This window comes from Vanacampus margaritifer, chromosome 3 (genome assembly GCF_051991255.1).
Source record: "Vanacampus margaritifer isolate UIUO_Vmar chromosome 3, RoL_Vmar_1.0, whole genome shotgun sequence".
In the NCBI taxonomy this organism is placed as follows: domain Eukaryota; kingdom Metazoa; phylum Chordata; class Actinopteri; order Syngnathiformes; family Syngnathidae; genus Vanacampus; species Vanacampus margaritifer.
In genome coordinates, this window is record NC_135434.1 from 17,915,420 (window position 1) to 17,937,163 (window position 21,744).

General features: G+C 39.6%; 1 protein-coding gene across 3 annotated transcripts in view; it reads right to left on the reverse strand.

Annotated features, from left to right (window-relative positions):
* Positions 1 to 21,744, reverse strand: part of emid1 (EMI domain containing 1) — a 59,241-nt gene that overhangs the window by 6,986 nt on the left and 30,511 nt on the right. For all 3 annotated transcript variants that reach the window (XM_077562451.1, XM_077562450.1, XM_077562449.1), the window contains exons 4-12: positions 7,205 to 7,294; positions 7,053 to 7,114; positions 6,849 to 6,981; positions 5,980 to 6,024; positions 5,786 to 5,893; positions 2,984 to 3,088; positions 1,072 to 1,149; positions 207 to 259; positions 66 to 128 (exon numbers count right to left, since the gene is read on the reverse strand). In XM_077562451.1, coding sequence (XP_077418577.1) covers positions 66 to 128; positions 207 to 259; positions 1,072 to 1,149; positions 2,984 to 3,088; positions 5,786 to 5,893; positions 5,980 to 6,024; positions 6,849 to 6,981; positions 7,053 to 7,114; positions 7,205 to 7,294 — 737 coding nt within the window. The remainder of the gene's footprint in view (positions 1 to 65; positions 129 to 206; positions 260 to 1,071; positions 1,150 to 2,983; positions 3,089 to 5,785; positions 5,894 to 5,979; positions 6,025 to 6,848; positions 6,982 to 7,052; positions 7,115 to 7,204; positions 7,295 to 21,744) is intronic.

The following is a 21,744-nucleotide window of genomic DNA, read 5'->3' on the forward strand; positions in this document are numbered from 1 at the left end:
CTTTTTTTTAAAGCATGAAGGATGAAGAAACAGAAATGGTGCTGAAGAGAATCACGGGCACTTACTCTCTCTCCACGCTCTCCCTTCGGCCCCATAGGACCCTGTGCTGCAGGTGTCCCAGGTTTACCCTGTCAACATAAACAATTCAAATTAAAACAGACAGCATAGAAACAATTCTTATTATAAACTGGTGTCAGCATACTTACGTTCTGTCCTTGTGGGCCCGGAGGTCCTGCTGGTCCTTTTGGACCCGCGGGACCTGTAAGAATTGGAAGAGATCATATTAATAATGAGGGAAATTGGGTGTGAAGTTCCCTTGCAACAAAATGAAAATGAAAAGACATTTCTATCAAGATTATCCTATTTATTAACTAATTTGCTCCCAAAAACGTATAAAAACGTTCTATTTTAAATAGTGCCATGGGCCCAAAAACATTATATATATTTTTTAATGCTAGAGCATACAGAAGACTTTGATCCAGCCTCTGACCTGAAAAGGTGTCTTAAAGCAATGGTAATTAATACAAAAATGACAGGCAGGTGGCAGCAGAGTATAAGAGATCAACCAGGGCCATGTTGCAACAAGCTCCTTTCCCCACAGGTTTGTGAATAATGATTAAACTTACCTATATTCTAGTGCTTGTTGCTGCAAAACGGAAATAAGATACAAATATACTTTTTTTTCCTGGTGAAGGAAGAGACTCTAATCTTTCTTTTGGTAGGTTCCATGTTTTTATAGCAATAGAACACAATATTCTGTGGGCCTTGCAACATCAGTCAAAATCCAGTAAAACAGCCAGGAGCGAAGGGGGTTGCTTGAGTGAAAATAGCTGGGAGTGAATGAGTTAAGATGTTGTACAATACAGTAATAGAATTGTGATGATCTCAGGTAATCCTGAGATATGCAAATTATGGAATAATGTATGTATGGCAGGGAACGGTGCACGATTGGCCTGTAGTTAAGACAATTTTGAACTTTAATTCCAAATTCGGCCAGGGTTTTTTGGTGTATAGGTACATCATGTGTTTTAAAGAGTAAAATCTGTCCAATTCAGTTCAAAAGACACTAACCAATCGGCCCAGGTGGACCCTGCGGTCCTGGTGTTGAATCCTGGAAAGTGTTGGTGAAGAAGGGGTCTTTTCCTCGATCTGGAAAGAAAATTAAATAGACGTTAAACAAAAGCTATATTATCACCGCTGTACAGTCATGGTAAAAGTTTTGCTGGCGATTCATATTTCGTGTTTGATTCACTTGGCTACTTGAGTTATCATGTTTGTAACTCACATTGGCTTTAATGATCAAACTCAGAAAACATTGAAAAGAAAACACATTTGTAATTGAATTGCAAGTATGAAGTGTGAATTGTACAATTGTAAATTGTGCCAAAAAAGCTGGCCTGACAAAAAGTAGTCCACAACTGTACAAAAATGTAGTCCAATACAAATGCTATACCTCTCTACACCACACAGTAGTGCTGTGTCACAAATAACTACAGTCATCTAAATTGTGCATGTTCAATAGCCCCCCCTCCATTTTACGGCCATTTTCACAATATGCAAATAATCATAAAATGGGGAAAAAAGATGCACGTATTTAGTTTGGAATCTTTTGGGTGGGCTGATTATACAGTAGTTGAGGCTGTACTTGTGAGGCACAAAAGAAAGTCAACCTTTGATGACGGCCTACATTGGAGTAACAATCACCCTTGTGAGTAAGAGCCAAATACAGTAACAATGCTCATGTGTCTAAAGAGCAGGAAACTGATTTCTAGTCATTTAAAAAGTAGCTCGCTTTGTGTAACAGCGGGACAAGTATAGATAGAAAAGGACAAGGAGCAAGTGAGAGCAAGTTCAGGGAGAGAGACGAGGAGGAGGAAAATCGTCATCCAGCTGAAAAATCATTGAACGTCTCCAAATGAGTGAAATGTCCACACTAGGCTAGTTGTCACTCCGTCTGTCTGTCTTCGCAACGACGCCACCTCCAGGTGAACAGAGCTCGTCTTCATTCTCAACATTCTGCATGCAGGCTTTTAAGCACCAGTGGCCCACAGGACGGATATTTAACCCCCTCATGGATACATACAAGCCAAATAATCCATTGTTTTCCCAAGTAATGTCAGCACAGAACAACCCGCCCGTCTTCCCATCCTCCCGACATTCCCTGCTGTTACTTTGATGTGAAAGAAATGGCTCCCAGTCTCATCATGCCAATCCTAATACCTACACAGGAAGCTCACGCTGACAAATCTGTGCCTTTAATTTTTTTTTCTTTTCGTCAAGCCAGTGAATCAACAAATAAAAGGTGCTGATGCATTGACCTTGAGGGGAGTGAGGAGCTGACATCTGGAAGCAGTTGAGTGACATCAGATGTGGACAGGTTCTCATCACAGCATGTAAAATCGGTCGGTGTCAGTCTCACACGTCTCCTGCCTTCAATCTCACCGCCTTTGATTCTTTTCAACAAGTAGCCCTCGAAAAAGCCTTAAAAGCTTGACTGTATTCTTTCTCTTCTGTTTATTAAGCATCTCATCAGCTTTCCAAGGCTTCTGCAAGGGGAGTGCAGTTTATAACACAGTGGAACCTTCAACTTTACCCACTAAGTGCTACAATTTGTAGTTCAACCCAAAAAACTTTTATAAAAAATATGACGGCGATGAAAATTTCAGGCAAATGTGTTCATATAGTTCTATGCTACTTAATTCCCGTAATACTTTTAAACCACCACAGGAGGCAGTATTACTCAGCATACCTTCCAGTTCCCTCTTCAAAGTGTCTGTTTGCCTTAGAGGGTAGTTTTACTTTATAAGTTCTCATTTAATGAATACATTTTCTGTACTGTACTCTGATGAGGGCATTTCAAGATCCGAATTAAGTCACCTTTCAATATTTTCTTGGAAGTCAAACAGCATAACAGACTGGATTGTGTTTAAAGGCTCCCCCTTTTTTGATACATTTGTGTTGAGTGTTTAGGATGGGGTCTTACTGTCTGGTGCAGGGATGCGGCCACTAGCAGGAGCAGGTGGTCCTGGAGGCCCGGGAGGACCTGGTAGACCTCTCTCTCCTGGTAGTCCTGGAGGACCACGGGGGCCTGAGAAGACAGAAAGCAAAAAAACATTGGAGGTGAAAATAAAGACAGCTTAAGGGGCAAAATTTAATTTAGAAAATGTGGTGGTTTTGCATTACGCATAAGTGTGGCTGTACTAGACCAGATCCATAGATGGCACTGTGGTAAATATGATTGTTAAAATACAGTATTTTTTTTCAAGACGTGTATTTAATACAGAGTCATTTATGTATAAATACATCACTGATGTATTATTTTGAATTTCTGAGAAATTGCCCTGTGTTTTTGTCCGCCAACGAGGGAAAAGCATATAGTGACCATCATTGCTGTTTAATACAAAAAAAACCCCCATCTAATCCATTTACATTACTTAGACGACTACATTTCAGATGGAAAGTTTGAGTCACATGCATTTGGTGTCATTACTCCTGCGGCCAATTTTTTTTGCCATTGACTCAGATTTAATGTACTAATTTTGCAGCTTTACTTTCGGTGATTGTGCTTCACATTGCTCAGTTAAATTATTGTTGCATGAAGCTTTGGTATACCCTTGTGAATTAGAGAGTAGAATAGAAAGAGTTAACGTTATCAACTTTTTGCACATATTTGTTTCATCCACTCATCATCATGAAGCTTCGGTGAGTTGGAGCCTATCCCAGCTGACTTTGGGCGAGAGGCAAGAGAACACCCTGGACTAGATGCCAAGCAATTCGCAAGGGCACATATAGACAAACAAACATTCACTCACATTTACACCTATGGACAATTTAGAGTAATCTAGCAGCATGTTTTTTTTTTGTTTAATTTAAGTGGATTAACTCATAGAAAACCCACACAAGGACATGGAGAACATACAGAACTCTCCGTAGTAGAGCTTGAATGCAGAACCTATAGACATTTTAAATCACCATTTTGCCACTTTGAGTCAATTTCCGATAAAAGTTTCCAAACATTCCCACTTGACATGAACAAGATATCAAACATTATTCATTAAAAATGCTTAAGTAGCAAAGCTAGTGTTATTACCAAAACCATAACTTTAGATTAGAATTTTCCAGTATGTAGCCTACCTCCATAGCAATATTTTATAGAAAAACCCCACAGAGGAAGAGAGGAGGACCAATATTAAAATAATGGCTATTATTGGAGCATGATTGTGCCAATGTTTTTATGACGGTGCATTAGACTGACTTTGCATTTAACAGGGGGAAGGACCCTAAAGAAAATCAAATAAGCACTACTTTTTTTGCAATAAAGTGTTACAGGTGTTAATTCATATTAAACAAGCTTGCATGGGCCAGTCAGAGGAAGCGTATCCCCTCCAGCAGCTCTTTAAGGGTGGAAGCAAGGCAGTACCAGAACAACATCTGACATCATTGTTTGGTTTTAAAAGGCAATATGGCCACTTCTTGTTCTTTTTTTGACTTAAGGTCCAGACACAGCACCTTTCTCTTTGCTGTGGCACGGCACCATACTACAACTGACAAGCGCGGTCTGAGAATTATTACTTTGCAAGGTAATGTTATTATAACCCTGATCTGACACCCATATCGGTCGTTTTCTCTTAAAGTTGCAGCAAAAGCAGCTGTGGTGATTTGGGAGCACGGGAGAGAAATCTGAGCTACAATATGGCACAACGATTCAAATGACCTGCTTACCTGGACCAGATAGAATAAAAATATATTCCACCATATTTGCATTTGTCACCATAATCTAAAATGACACAAAGTTCAGTTTTCTCCCATTTTCCCCATGAACCTGTCTTAAAAAAATTATTGTCTTTGCATTATATTGGACACAATCCAGTCCCACGTTTATCTTTCTATAAAAATAAGCACAATGAGGAAAGTAAAGATTTAGATACAATATGTAGCACTGGTTTAGGGTGGCTATGAAGTAATGGAGAAAGAAAAACAACATCACAGCCACATGGAAAGCATACGGATCTGCGATTTGTGTATATATAGTTTATATTCATTTAAGGTTGAATTTGTAAGGCGTTCCTCGGGGAGAAGGTTTGTAAAAAATTAAATTGGTCAATGTCTGCTCGTTAATCCAGCAGCAGGTTCAGAACACGGGTCATACACATTTTACGGGCCTTCATGATCCAGAGTGGAGAAATAACAGCGCGTGTCGAGAGCAGATGTTATGACACACATGCGCCACTATTTGCTTTATTATCATTCAAGTCACAGCTGCCTGTGGATTTACTTTTTCCTACAGTTGATTTATTCGAGGTCTGAACACATAGAGCAGGTTTATTCCTCTGTTTATACGCTGATTGGTGACCATGAGCTCTAGCAGCATGTGTCCGCGCTATAGTTGACTTTAGAAGTCATCTAGACTTTTAATGCACACTGAAAAAGCACCATTTAAAGCATCCAATTGAAATGAAACAAAGGGCCCAAATTCAGAAAGTTAACAGCCAAAATGTCTGGAACGCGCTACTGGTTACAGCTGGAGCTCCTTTTGGATTGACCAAGTGGCTTAAGTGAAAGACAAACACCCCAAAGCCGGATATCATGGCTCAGTCGTGTTTCCACAAGTGTTTGGTTAGGAGTGAGGCAATCAAATGTCTCAAAAGCAGAGAGGCAAGAAATGCTCTTTTTCTCTCCCCCCCCCCCCCTCTCTCTCTCTCTATCCTCCCCCAGATGCACAAATTTAAGCCAAAGTTAAAGTTTATTTCATCATTACTTCGTGTTCTGTGAAGCCCAGTCTTACCTGCAGGTCCTGAAGTTCCTTTCAAACCAGGGTTTCCAGCTGGGCCCCTTGCGCCCGCCTCACCCCGAGGCCCAATGGGACCTGGCAAGCCCCGAGAACCACTTTTCCCTTAGAAGTGAAGATAATCATCACTAGTCAATAGTCATACAGACGGAATGATTTTGGTTTAACGTCAACTGTGAGCACAATTTTACCATCTCTGCCTGGAAGACCATCGCTGCCTTTTTCACCCTGGGGACCTATAATAGAAGGACTTTATTGAGCTGTTGTTAATTACTTCCACTGAGCTCAAAAGCACACATACAAGAGTAAATAGCAGTGTCCAAGTTCGTGATTGTCGATGGAACTGGGATCATTCCTTTATGATCCACACTCTTGTGATCTTTACGGCAATGTTTTTGTGATTAAAAAAAAAGTCAATAATTTGAAGTGATGAACTCAATAAAGGTGACAATTGTTCTCGTATTAATATTAAACGCATCAAGGTTTATGTGTTCATTTTTTATTTTTTTTTTTTACAGCAGCCAGAGCCAAGGCTGGGCTGGAGTCCAGGAAAGAAGAGGTGAAGTGCTCGCCTTGAGCTCTGTAAGCGTGCACCTCATATGACTCTCTTACTCAGACTGGAGGAAATGAGTGTACTGTATGTGGAGAGGTGGAAACAGGATATATAATAAGTGCATATGTGAGCAGGTAGAGAGTGTAAAAAAAAGTAAGATAATGGTGAAAGATTATTCAACATGAGAAGTCACACTTACTTCACACTAAAAACAGTTGGGTCAAAAATAACCCAACTATGGGTCAAAATGGACCGATCCTCTACTTGGGTCTATTAGACCCAACTTTGAGTCAAGAAACGGGCCTTTTAGTGTAAAACAACTCATAAATATTGGTCAGATCTTTTACTTGGGTCAAAAAAATTGGGCCATTTTTTATAAAAACAACCCAGAAAGTTGGGTCAAATTGACCCAGAAAGTGGATCCATTAGGTTACTTTTGACTCAACTGTTTTTAGAGTGCAGGTAGTAAATATTTAACATAATAGCAATTCCCATAAGTATACCTACCAGCAGGTCCCTGCTCACCGGGAGCCCCCTGAGCAGGAGCGGCCCCCAAGAGTAAGGCGGCCTCAGATGTAACTCTTCCTCTGGACAAAGGGTGGCGTTGAGATATGGATGGCAAGGCAGTGAGTACTTGGACCTGGTGATGCGAGACATTAAAATGTGTGCAATGAAAGGTATTTAATCACATACTTGAAAGAGTGCACAAACCTTTGCCTCAAGCGAACTCAGCCTGTCATTCATTGCTGTGATTCGACTGCAGTTGAGACAGTCTAGGAAACAGAAAATAGTTATTTACATCCACAGGAGGCTTACACCAATCTTTTTTTATTGGCCAAGTCGGAACACATGGTAGCTCTTACATGAAAGGGGCTCCCCTGTGCGTGCAGGTGGGCGACGCAGGGTGGACGGCTTCCTTATTGCCTCCTGAGCCACCTGCTGTTTCCCTGCATCTGTAGAAGATAAACAGACAGGATGATGTCACCTCTTGTCATTTAGATTTGTAATGTGCTCTGATGCGGACAGTTTGAAGTCCTGTTGAATTTTAAGTCCTGATATTGGTATTAATGTGTGTGTTCGAAACTCAAATGCAGAATTGGACCCTTCTCGCCCAAAACTCCAGAGTTAAAAGTTATTAACTCTGCATGTTTAGTTTTCATTAGCTTTTTTCGCAACACTTAGTCCAAAAGATGCTTGATGTTGCTCAAAATGACATTAGCATACCTCATAAGACATGAGTTCATCATCAAAGGATTAAAATTGTGCATATATTTTGCTCATCCTTAGGCTTCTTTGCAACACTTATTGTAAAGATCAGCCCCATCTAATGGAATAAGTGGACTCACAATTGAGGCAGTAGGGGTGTCCCAATACTTAGTAATTTAAAAATCACAGTGGTTCACTTCTTTTTATAGTTGTTTGACGGGCAACAATATTAAAAACCGGTTTGGAGGTTTATGATGGAATATCCACACGTCTTGACTGAGGCAGACATGCTAACCGCCACGCTACTGTTGCTGGCCTGTGTTCAAACAATACTATCAAAAATAAAAATGTCTCACACCAAAAGCCATTCTGAAAATGCAGGTCTTAAGAACGGATTTAAAAGTGGACATTGAGGACTTCTGATGCGTACCAACAGTTGAATTCCATACATGGGAGCAGCAAAAGCCTACAAAGCCCTGTCCCTCTCTGAGCCTCCACTACATCCTTGCTACATCTATGAGCAGCTGGTCAGCTGACCCGAGTAACCATAAAGGGGGAATGCAAGTGCAGCAGCTCAGAGGAGGAAGGGGGGCAAGAAAAAAAACACTTAAAAGGTGGGGTCTTCAGTTTTCACTCAGAAATAAACACTTCATAAACACTGGATGTATACACATGAAATCCTTCTCAATCAACACTTCTGGGCTTCTGTTGATGTGTGGTGGTGATTTTGTCATCATCATTTGGACCTGGATTTACCACCTATATTTGTGAAGAACGATTTGGCGTGCAACACCAGAATTGTATTTATTATTATTGTATAAAAGTATTTTTTTAGGCTTGAAAAGATCTGAGTGCTTTGCCTTACGAGCTTGGAAACATTTAAATTTAAATCTTAAGGCACCACCGTACAATCATTTAAAAATCATTTTAAAATGAACTTGCAGTTGGTGCAGCTTAGATAAAATAGTGTAATGTGCTCTCTCTTCTGAGCTCCAGTGAAAAGACGTATATGACCACTTTTCTTGCTTATAGTTGGGTTGAGCTACAGATCACACCCTACACATTAAGTGTAATCGTTGTCTTTTTTTATTTTTAGTCTCTGCCACTTCTGAAAGAGGCAACTGTGTACATCGTGCCCCCTTGCCAAGTTTTCCGTTTTGCATTGTTCCTTGTGTAGCAGCCGAACATCGGGAAGCCATGGGAGAAATCGGGTAAACAATAGCTTGCTTGTGCCAAGAGAATGAGCTTGCATTCTGTCCTGCCTTCATTTTATGAAGTGTGGGGGTTTGTGTCTGTGGGTTCTGGATGTTTTCAGTGGGCTTTGTGGTACTGCCGAACTCCTTTGTCCGCCGTGTTGGTCTGGACCTACACTGGCCAGGTGCTCTTGCTACAAACAAGTGGTTTGGCAGAGCACCTCATTAGCAACCAGGAAGTTGTACTTCCTTGCATTCTGTCACCAGCAGCCATCGACACTGAAAAAATGCAAAAGCACCTGCAGTTATGAGTTGCAAAGGTCAAGTTCATTAACGTATTATGGCCGTGTAACGTTTCACAATCTATTGTATTGCTTTCTAGCGAAAAAAACGGAGCTCAAAATGAAGGCTTACTGTCCCACAGGGGGGAAAATCATTTGGGAATTTAAAGCAGCAAAGTATAATAACATTTTGAGAAGTTACCCTAAAAAGGTGGATGATGGTGGTACGAAAGATACACAGAGAAGATGGTTTGTGGGAAACTGAATCCCTTTCCTCAAACCCCACTTAGTGTTTTGGCTTGTGGGTGTTTTTTCCTGAGGATTATACTGTAGATAAATATCGATTTAAGCAGCATAAGACTTGTCTAAAACGTGGCAACCTCCTCCATGTTTAGATAACAATGTAAACCATGTAGCAGTCAAGGCAAACACAAACGTGGATGTGTTCGACATTCTGCAGTGACGCACTGTGTGGTGTATGGGTGTGTTTATGCACAAGTGATGGCTGGTTTTAATTACCAAAAATGGGCTTTGGACGGGAAATGTAGACATCACCCCTTGCAGGCACCGCTTCTCTTTTTCCTGAGCCTCAATTTCTCCACCCACAAATGGGTTATTGTGCCAGCCATAAGCTGGATTTGGCACAAGGACAAGTGTCTCCTACACACATCTTTTTACACAATTACTCTCAGTCTCGTTATCTTCAAAGGTGAAATAAATCTCTTTGGCAGCTCCCGAGTGAGTCCAATGAAAGGCAGGAAGGACCACTCTCAGGCCTCACATGAGATCCAACACCCGTAACGCCATCATAGTTTGGATACCACCATGCCTTTTCATGGACATTCACTGTTTGCTTCTCAATGGGCTAATTGCCTCATCAGGGGGTGGGTGTCAAATAAACGTGTGAATATATTTGGCCTCATGCCCTCTCGGTGCACTGGGCCCTAATGAGTGAGCCAGTTAGGGCTATTCATTAGAGAAATACCCCTGCTGAGAATTCAGTGGGCCAGAGGCCATCCTGCCCTCGGTTCTGGGTCGTGTCCTATTCTACTGCACATGCTGTCTTTGTCATTTGTTTGTAAACACTCCTTGAATTATCGCTTCCTCTGTTGCTGCTGCAAAATAGAGATAGAGATGAGTGAAGATCACAGTGACTCCAATATGTCCTGCACACCAGAATGATTGCCCCGTACAGGCCTAAAATTGTGATTTAAGTAAATATCTCTTCTCGCCTCATTTATCAAACCTCAGCGGGCTTATTAAAAAGTCATGAGTCTTCTGCCTGTGGGCTGCCTTACATCATGCATGTAGGAGAGGGTGAAGGTCAGATCGAGTAACGAATCGTTTAGCCAAGATCTCACTAATAGGACTGTCAAGCCTCATATGCAACTCCTTTTTTTGTTGTTGCTGCAAATACTTGAGTGATGCACTGCCATTGACGGCTATAGACGTAAAAAATTAATTGGAACTATTTCTATTAGTTTAACATTTTTCCCACTTTTGTTAACAAGAGTATGAAAACCTAGATTTTTTTTATTGTATTAGAACAGATATAAAATTTGTGATTAATCGTGAGTTAACTAGTGAAGTCATGCGATTAATTTCTATTAAAAATAGTAATCGCCTGACGCTCCTAATTTTTAATAAACTTTTTCTTAAAAAAAGAAAATATTATTAAAAATTGGAAAAATAACTACAATTATTTTTTTTTTCAAAAGAAAAGATTATTAAAAATTAGGGGTGTCAGGTGATTAATTTTTTTTTATCGTAATTAATCGTATGACTTCACTAGTTAACTCATGATTAATCACAAATTTTATATCTGTTCTAAATGTACCCCCCAAAAAATTCTAGGTTTTCATACTCTTGTTAACAAAAGTGGAAAAAAATTAAAACTAATAGAAATAGTTTAAATGAATTTATGACGTCTATAGCCGCCAATGGCAGTGAATGAGTTAATGTTCTTTACATTTCTGCTTCATTGTTTTCAGACAACGAGCACTGCCAAGTCGTAATAACACTAAATATTAAATCAGGAGGCTTATTATAGTGGCTTAAAGTTGAAATGCAGTTTTAATTTACACAACCCAACTTAATGTAGCTGTGTCTTTTCTGGTGTGTGCTACATGTTAGCTAGCAGGATACTCCTTGTTTCATGGATGATGATGATGACACCTTGCGTAAGTAAACGCAAAAACTTTTCTAGTCTAAATACGGCATTGTGATAATATTGCATTTGTGGAATATGAGTTAAGCATAAAAATCCTTCTGCTTTCATCCATCTTGGGGGTGGCCATTTTGCCACTTGCTGTAGACTGAAGACAACATCATATTAACAACCAATCACGACTCAGCTCCGAAAAACTGATGATTGGCTGTTACCTGAGCAAATGTGATGTCATTTTCAATCGACAGCAAGTGACAAAATGGCCGCCTACTGGGATGGATAAAAACAGGTGGAATTTGCTGCTTCATTTATATTCCACAAACGTAATATTAATCAGAATGTCGTGTTTAAACTAGTGAGGCTACATAGGAAATATTATTGTCAAGACAATTTTTGGATTCTTAACATCCGTTTTCCGGTGTCCATGAATTCCTGCTTTTGTCACTGCTTTTATACATGAAATATTATTTCCCCCCCAAAAAATTGTGTTAGCAGTTCTTAGCTTGTTTTTATATTTTTTCTAAAAGTTTGGAAGATTGTGGAGATCCAGCATAAAGTCAGCAGGACACAAAGATCAACACATACACATAAAAGGCACACACACACACCACAGCTCGCAGACACAGCAGAGTGTAAAGTTCCTGATCCATCTCTGTCTGGTCAATTAGCTGAGCTCAGCGCTGCAGCATCATTAGTGGGCGCTGAGGGTGTTTGTCTCTGTCTCTGCACAGCCTCGGACAGGATGAATAGCAGTGCTGCGGCGAGCACACCCCCCCCCCCCCCCCACACACACACTAATCACAGACAGCGCAACTCTTCCAAACTGGGACGAGGCGGGCTGAACAAAGTGACTACACAGTTCGTACAAACGCTTAGCGTGCACTTTGTATTGACAGTCTTAAAAGGGACAAAAAGTCCAATAGAAGTGATTTGACTTCCTTTTTCCATTCCCATAGCTTGTCAAGAACAGATCCGGTTTCAATAAACTTGCTATGGAACAGTTTGATGGCTATAAAGCTCGTCAAACTGGTACTCAGCTGAATTACACATGAAACAAATGAGAAAAAAGAAGATTATGGGGACTTTTAAGACATGTATAATGCTTATAATATATGATACCTTTAGAAAAATGTTATATCAAAATAATATGTCAACTGCTTATAGCTCTGGCTGCTCTGTACATTGCAAACCTGCATCTGAACTTAAGTGTTTATTTTATTTTCCCATGGTAACACCTTTTGTTAATTAGGTGATTGACACACTTCATCATCCTCTTCCTCCACAAGTGCAACTCTACCGCCTCTTAGTCGGAAAAAAGGTACAAGCCCACACACTGGATGGGGCTTCACTGTAATTACAGGTGAGGGGGAAAGTGTGGTCACATAATTGATCCCCGAGGAAAAGTCAAGTTAAACTAAACAGATACCTTATGTTTAAGTTATGTTTGAAAACAAGTGCACATGGAAGCAGCCGTGTCTGCATGTGTTCGGCTTTACAAGTGTAGAGGAGGTGTCGCCAAGAAAGCCTCCAAGACCTTGAGGTGAGAGCATGGCGGGTCAGAGAGGTCCCTGCCACCAGCACACACATCTCACCTCATCAAGCAACACAAATCCTCAAAATTAGGTACACCTGCACAATCGTTTTAGAGTCAATTCTGCCTTGACAAAAACTATAGAGGTCAGATTTGATGAGTCCATATGAAGCAGTGCAACTACAATAATGAACATGTGTTCCCCACTATATTATTGAATACCGGGAGGAGAGAAAAATACAAACATAACGAGCACGCTCACTCATGAGCTGCTGTTGGCCACGACTCATGCCCAGACACTCGCAGAAGTTACACGCCACCCACCAGGCCACAGAAAATGCATACAGTATTTTCGAAAGACTTTATGGTTGCACTTTTCAGTTTGTTTGAATACATTTGAAATTCTGTCTTTCAATCAGGGATGGGCAACTAACGACTCGCTGGCTCACTACAATGGACACCCACAAACTTGCTAATTCACCAATTTATTGTTTTTTTTTTTCACCAATATTTTTTTCTTGGGGAGACATCCCCGGTTTTTAGTGGGAAATACATATCGCTGGCATCAGGCTGAAACCTCACAAGTCCCAATTAAGTAAATTTTATATTTTTTCAAAAATCTATACTCTTGGTCAGTCCACGTGTTATTTTTCACAAAGTACTGACACATCTTAAATGACATGTTCTCTTTGTTAATGGTTGAACAAACATGCGTTTTTTGGGTCTCCTGAAAAGCGACTATCTGGGAGGTACAAGGTTTTGCCCTGAGCTAGTGTAGGTTATCAGCGTTTTTTTTTTTAAAGGCTTTTTGGGATTTACAAAAAATAATAATAAAATCCAATCTATTTCAATGGCCATCAACCCAACCGTAATAGCGGGGGATAAGGAACATGGGACAGGACACACATAATAGTAGGCCTACGTGAATAATTATAACATTTTGAGTGAGTTGATTTTTTTGTAAAAAAATAAGTTCTTTCACTTAATTGTGGTTTGGTGTTCAGTAGTTTTGTGCTGTCCTTGAATTATTCTTTTTTTAAAATCACATTATGACATTTTTGTCATATCTGAGCTGATGAAAAATGAGGCACCCTCCTCACCTCCCCATCCCTGAGCTAAATGCACACAATGAAAGTAAAAAACACTTGTTTCTTGGTGTTTTTAATTTCAGTTTTTGCTTAACTCATTCACTGCCATTGACGGCTTTAGATGTCAAAAATTCATTTTAACTATTTCTATTTAACATTTTTTCCACTTTTGTTAACAAGAGTATGAAAACCTAGAAAAAAGTTTTTATTGTATTTCATATAAAATTTGTGATTAATCGTGAGTTAACTATTGAAGTCATGTGATTAATTACAATCAAAAATTTTAATCGCCTGACTTTTTTTTTTTTTTTAAATAATCTTTTTTTTTTTAAAAAATAAAAGATTATTAAAAATTAGGGCATCAGGTGATTATTTTTTTGTAATTAATCACATGACTTCAATAGTTAACTCATGATTAATCAAAAAAAATTATATCTGATCTAAATGTACAATATTTTTTTAATTAGGTTTTCGAACTCTTGTTAACAAAAGTGGAAAAAATGTTAAACTAATAGAAATAGTTAAAATGAATTTTTGACGTCTATAGCCATCAATGGCAGTGAATGAGTTAACAAGAAAAAATATCTTGAAAAATAATTTTTGTATCAGAAACTTGAAGGAGCTCATTGGATTGTAATGCGCTAATTATTGAAATATCTGAATATTGTTTGGCAAATAATAGCTTCTGCTCTTCTAGGAAGACATTCTAAAAGATGCTAGTCTGTGCACATTTTTGGAGAAAATGTTTGAAGTCAATGATTTGTTTTGATTTGAGTTGGATCTGACAGGTTCATGATAAGGTTGAAGTTTGGTCTTCTACACCAAACTCCTCCTAGCATGTCTTTATGGATCTTGCTTCTGGAAAAGAAAATGATCTTTCCAAACCTTGGTTGTCAAAAGTCTAGCCCAGATAATGACTTAAGAGGTCCAGATTAACAACAGTGGGTCAAGGTTTTTACCCATATGGTCAGCACAAAGTGAATGTGATGCTATTCTGGGCTATTAGACAAATGAGTCCCACTCCTCCTGGGACAATTCTCACATATGTCCAGCCCAAGCAGATGTGTTCAAACCCACACAGCCTGTAATCTCACAGGAAAGAGGAGGTTTCCTACCTCAACCAGACAAAGCTGTCTTTACCTCACCTTCCCTCTCGCTCTCCCTCTCGGCATCGCTCGCTGTTTTTCCAACACATGCTTTTAGTGATGCTGACGGCACTGACAGGCTCTCAGTCTCCCCCTCCCACCAGCAGGCTGTGGTGTGTAATTACAGAGCAGCACCAAGCCCGGTGGTCAGACTGGTGGGGTGACTGCTGACAGGCGCGCTTGTTTGGCCTACAGACATACAGGCACTCGCAGACAGGAGCTGTGGGGAAGGTCTGCAAAGGATGCCTTCCATAAATCTCCCACTTCCTCGGCAGAGGGTTTCATCAAGGAGAATACCTGCAAAAGATACTAATCATGGGAAAATGGAGCGCTAACGACAGCCACCACCTTCGCCTCTAATTACTAAGCAGGTAGTCCAGCCCATATGCTTTGGATTGTTTTGGGGTGTGAGGGTGTGGGTGGTGGTCTGTTTTTCTATGTGAGACGGGAAATGTTGTCTCATGACTCATTTGAACCGAAAACATTGACTTTTGTTGACATGACAACAGCTTTCTTTTGTAGTCTGAAACTATTGTTCAGTGTAACAAATTGATTAGACTGGCACCGAATGTAAGGTTTATGCCAAAAACTGCCACAACTTAACAGCATAATTGCCATCATTCTTTTATCTTTTTCTGTATTGATAAGTACATCAGTATGGAGAAAATCTTAAACTAAAATAATAGTTTCAATGATAAAATGTAGTCATTATTGTTCTTGATAAAACATGATTAATGTGTAATACATTCAAATTATAGACTTTTACTTGCATTCCAGAACAGAGAAAATTTAAGTGGTTGGATGTTATTCTTCATTTCTGAATAATCACAGAAACCCAGTGAGCTGGCAAAGTTGAAATTACTTTGAATTTCCGCCTTGTTCTTAATGGCAAAATGTTGAAAGCTCACTAAAATTATGACTGCATTAAACTTCTTCATGTTAGGTGGTCTTCTTTCTTTTGAATGATGGATTTATTGAAAACAAACAGACATGGGATTTGTATGATTAATAAGTTAAAAATGGATCATTAAGAATTCTCATGATTCTGTGGAATTGACTAAAGAAAAACATGACATCAGTTTTGTGCTGCAGCAAACACAGACCTCCTCCAGACAATAAATCTGCTCAGTATGACAGTAGCATGGAAACAGATTCTCCCATTCCTTCACTGCAATCCTGTACAATGATGACAAATGTTTGGCGCAAGTTTATCCAGGCAAGTCAAATTAGCACGCAGATACATTTCTACTGGGCAAATGACAGCAAAAAAAAGAATGTTCGTGAAAAAAATCTGTCAGTGTAATACAGCAATATTTTACCTGCACTATGTAATTTGTACTTAAACTATCAATCCATTCATCTTCTATAGGCGTGTTCAATGCCACTTCTGTGATACGACAGTGAGTGCTCAACTTTTGAGTTGTCAATGATACCAATACCCAGCACTAATACTTTAGATTTTTTATACAACCCCCCCCCCCCAAAAAAAAAAGACAGATAATGTTAAGCCAACACCTACTGTATATATTACAATATAGCATTTGTCCTTAAAATTATAGGAAGCTAATGGCAATTTTCTATTCCTCTAATTTCTAGTACCGATACTTTAAATTAAGGTATCGGCCCGATACCGCATCGCCCATCCGTATTGTTCAATACCGATTGTCCTGTTCAGAGTCATAGCGAATCAGTCTATTGCAGCTCACTTGGGTTGAAAGGCAGAGTACAAGCCTGGGCAATAAATCTAATTAATTTGATTAATCGTCATTTAAAAAACATTGAAAATTGCTGAAAATTTGCTAAATCGAATTTTGTCTTCTGGATTATTAAAAGCTGTTGTTATATTGTGTTACATCCAAATGTTATTGTGAGTTGTAATATTGCACAAGTGGCAGAATTCTGGATAGGTGGTTTACAAGACATAGATTTAGAATCAGTATACAGACGCTCCCCTACTTACGAACATTCGAGTTACGAACAACGGTACATACGAACATTTCTGCGCGTACAGTATGTGGAAAAATGTTCGGAAAGAAATGCTGTAAGTTAGATTTTGTATTGCGCGTAGTGCTTCTTTCCGCCGCTAATACTGACGATTGGCGCTGTGAGAGCTCATTGGAGGCTGAGCAACGTGTCGAGGAGGAGGAGGAAGAAACGCCGGTCCCCATGAAGCAGGAAATAACTTTTGAAGCCGATTCCAGCGACGACGAAGAATCTCTCATGATATAAAATCCTCCTCTTCCTCCTCCTCCATCATCTCCTTAAGCATCGAGTACATCTTCCAAAAGTAAGTTAAACTTCATTTTATTTATCTTATTACGTACATGTACATACTGTGTGTGTCTCTCGCTCTCTCTCTCTAACATACGTAGTACAGTACAGTACTGTACGTATTCTCTCCATTTTATTAAAAGTTTTTTTCAGTACAAACAAATGCAGGTTACTTGTACAAGCCTTAAACATACTTATATAAACCTTCAATATACTTATATAGGCTTTAAACATAAATTATAATACAAAATATAGCACTGAAGCAACTTACGAACAAATTCACCTTACGAACGATCGTCCGGAACGTAACTCGTTCGTAAGGTGGGGAGCGTCCGTACATTATTGTTGTCTGAACATTTTGCACAGAATTATTTTCAAATAAATGAAGCCTTTAAATAAATCATTGATTGGGTAATTAGATTAAAATCGATTAAAATCGTAATCAACTGACTTTTTTAATTTTTGGTCATATCGCCCAGGCCTACCGTGGATTGGTTTACAGTCAATCACAGGGCACATAAAGAGACAGCCAAGCAAATTCAAACTCACATTCACACTGCCAATGTGTGAAAACGTCAAACTTAAACTGAACACTTGCTGCTTGAATGGAAGTTAGTGAACCAGACAATGCTCCTTGTGAGTGTTTTCATTTTGTATTTGTGTGATTGACAGTTTGTCCTGCTCAATAAACAGCTGAAAGTGCAAAGGGGACTGCAGCTATCTTTTTTTCCCCGAGTAGCGTCACACACTAAAAAGATCAGATACCTTAAGCTTGCTCGTATCTCATAATTTGTCTCACAACAGAGCACAAAAAATTGGCCGAGTGACGGCTTGAAAATTGAAAAACTTATTAGTCAAGGTGCACCTGAACTCCTAAACGCAAAGATACATAAAACAAACAGTATCTAAAAGATTTTTGGGGGATAAAAACCCAGGAATACACATTTTTTATTTTGTTAATACGTATACTGGCCTGGCATCTACATTAAAGCACCAAATAGCCACAGCAGCTCTCTGGCGTTTACATCAAATCCAAAAATCGTAAGTGGATTTTTGTTCTTTAAAAAAAGAATTGCACTTGCTGCTTTCATGGTCTTACCCACAAGCAGTGACATAGAAACCATTTTCTTAATGCAATGCAAGCAAACCAAATTGTGGTTCATGTGAAGTGGCTAAAATTAGCAGTGGGCACATCTGTTGAATTGCAGACTTACGTTTGAATGTGGTGAGACAGGCTTGCAGTCTTGAAACACTTCCTGCACTTGAAAGGAGCAGATGTCTAATAAAAGTGTGCGACAGGCCGATGACATGGCATACACACTTCAGCTTTATTAAGAGAGACAAACACCTGATGAATGCCTCCCTGGTGACCCTGATCGACCTTAAACGTTCCCTCTGTGATTCACTCTCTCGCTTTCAAGAAATGTGCGTGGCGTCCTGTCCATTGATGCGAGACCCTTTTCCCCACTTCTCTTAATCCCGCGGTCACGAGGGGAAGCAGCCAAAACAAGAAGCCACACACTCCACCACTAGTTTGGTGTGGCAGGGCGTGGGTGACCTCTCAATATAAAACACTCCCGACACACCACAGCCTTGAATCCTGCGTCCTCAACAGCTCCAAAAAACAACACAGGCCAGAAAAAGACGTCCAACATAAACGCACAAAAACAACATATTTCTTGCTGTTGAAATATTAGATGGGCTGCTCGGAGCTGCACTCTGGGACTAAAATAATGAACTATATAAATTAATGTTGCTGTAGCTGGTCGTGTTTTACTGTAACTGTTCTTGTTTTTGCAGTGGTTCATAATTTCATCATTCATCGTTAGTCCTGCCATCTGGAAACACAAGACAACTTTGGCTGTGAAATTCAATGGTGAAAGAAACACAAACAGTCTGGAAACGTCACAAGTGAAAATCAGGCCAAAGGTTGAACAAAAAATGTTTCACTGTAACCAAAATGTTGCAAGTAATCCCTGATTTCACATAGCAAAGTTTGCTATTTACACAAGTGCTCTTTTAAAGTCTCACGTTATCCTTCTTTCTGGTACTTTTATAACAAGAGTGTATTATTTTTAGCCATTTTTATACGACGCCTCAGAGGGACATATTGTGTGTTTAACGGCACCGCATTTATTTGACAGCTGTAGTTGAGGATCGTAAGAAAAGCCAACATATAGCAAACCATAACCACAATTTTTTTCTTGGGTTGCAGATAATATTTCACCATCTTTATAAGAAAAGTCCAACGTTCAAATTGTGAAAACAAAAGCCAAGGAGCTGATAAAATCTCACATTAAAATAACAAAATGAATGAAAACACTTGCAATATTGTGTTTCAGTCATCTCGATGGCAAACTGCCTCACCTGTTTTCTGAATTTGGTCATGTGACTTTCACAAGCTGAGCTGTGATTGGTCATTACCTGAGCCCTGTGCTAAACCATCTATGTCAGCAACGTACAGTGACAGACAGAACAATTTAAATGCTATCTCACTAGATGGCAGGAGGTAATTAAATGAACCCTTCTATCCACTTTTTGATTTTTTTCTTTGGCGACACGCCCTAAGATTTTCTTTAATGTAAAATGTGCCTTGACTTTTGAAAAAAAAATAAAAATCACTAAAAAATACATAAAATGCGTGACTTCTTACTATAGAAGAAGCTGCTCTGAATAAACCACGCAGCTGAATTTCCTGGCCATGAGACCCTTTAGTCTGACTCTAATTACTTCCCAGAGGTTGACAAGAGCTCCAGCGCTGTGTCCTCAGTTGTAGCCAAGCATGTCCCAATCCACAAAGCTTCAGCTGAACACGGCCCATGTCCTCTGCTGTACACACTCAAGAAGTGGCTGAGGGAAACCTGGGCCCTCAGTGTTTGAAGGACACGTCCACTCTAACAGGGTTTATTTGTCCGAGGCCGCTTTGAACACTTGTAATGTCTCCTGTTGGCCACGTCAGCCTTAGGTGATTTTCCTCTTCTAATATGGTATGAGTGAATGCATGTACACATTAGAGTGGGGTTTCAATAAGCTATATTTGTCTGTAGACACTCATGAAAACAATACAAAGAGTTGAGTCCTCTCCGACAAATGTGCAGACATATCCGCGGCAACCAGGCACAAAAGTGCTTGGTGAGCACATCCACTGTGTGAAAGTGACTGCGGGCGTCCTTCTTGAGCCAAGACGGACGGGATTGCCAAACTGCAGTCATTAGGAGCATATAATAAATGATGAATTGTGCTTTCATCGCAAACCACAAACCTGCTTCTCTTCACATGACTCCAAATGAACTGGGAACAGCACATGTGTGTCATGTTTTGTCTTTCTTGTGATTTAACTCCTTTTGGACAGCACTGACCAATTCCCCCACAATTGGATATGTCATTTACCTCGGGAACATCTCATATAACACCCAAATTCTTTATTTTCCCCTTGGATCATTCCAGTGGGGCGTTATTGGGCCCTGCTCTGGGATTTGTCTGGATGAAAAATGTTCAACGACACTTTCTCAAATTGCTGTCAGATTGCAGATGTGGGAAAGAGGCATTTGATTTACTAGCTTTCCTAAATTACTTCCCCCTCAATTAAATTGACCCCGCAAAAAAATTTATATGTATGTGTGCGCATCCACTTGTACAACATATTTACTTTGAAGTGAGAAGCTAATTTATAACCCTGGGTGTGAACAGTTGATGAACGTTTTGAATTAAGCTGCTTTGTGAGAATACATGATGTCAACATTCTTTTTCAATACTGTATGTGCAGATCAATATTTTAGAAAACTCAAGACAACTAACCAGACATCCCTCACATGAAAATGAAGGCAACCTCATTGGCTTCTAATTTGGCAGACTGAAGTAACAAATAAGTTTGTCCGAGTCGTATTCATTGTGTAAATGTACCCGCACGCAGCTATAGAAGCTTGTTTTGCAAGTATACTTACTACAGCTCCCAACATTGACGTTTTAATTACGCGGAATGAAAATCTGGCTGATCAAAGTGTAGCTGTCCATGTGTCCGACATTCTGAAAGTGGGTGTGGGGAATCTTTTGTCGTGGGCTTGATCTAAGCCATGTACTATTGTTAAACATACCAGCTTGGCACACTCACGGTGTCTTTGATTTAGACAGCTCCTATTCTTTCCCCAAATAGAAAGCTCACTTTAAGAGTGTCAAACAACATGTCAGAAAACCACGAGGAGCACTTGCTAAGAATAGTTGTGAGTATACGAGATTATAAAAAAATCTGAGATAAGTCCTATTCACTGAATAACATATAATCAACTGAATGACAACATTTCCCAACCTATGCGGTGATTTTCTTTATCAGTATACCACCTCATTAAAAAGTACAAGTATTATGATACTTGGTTATTATTCGCCCCTCCTCCCGCAATCACAGCTAGAACAGCTTCTACTTTATATAACATTTCTGTCCATTCATCCAGAAGAAAATGTGAAAGGCAAAAAGATTAGAGATATTGGATTGTTTGATGGAGTGGAGGTCAGGAGTTCTTTCAC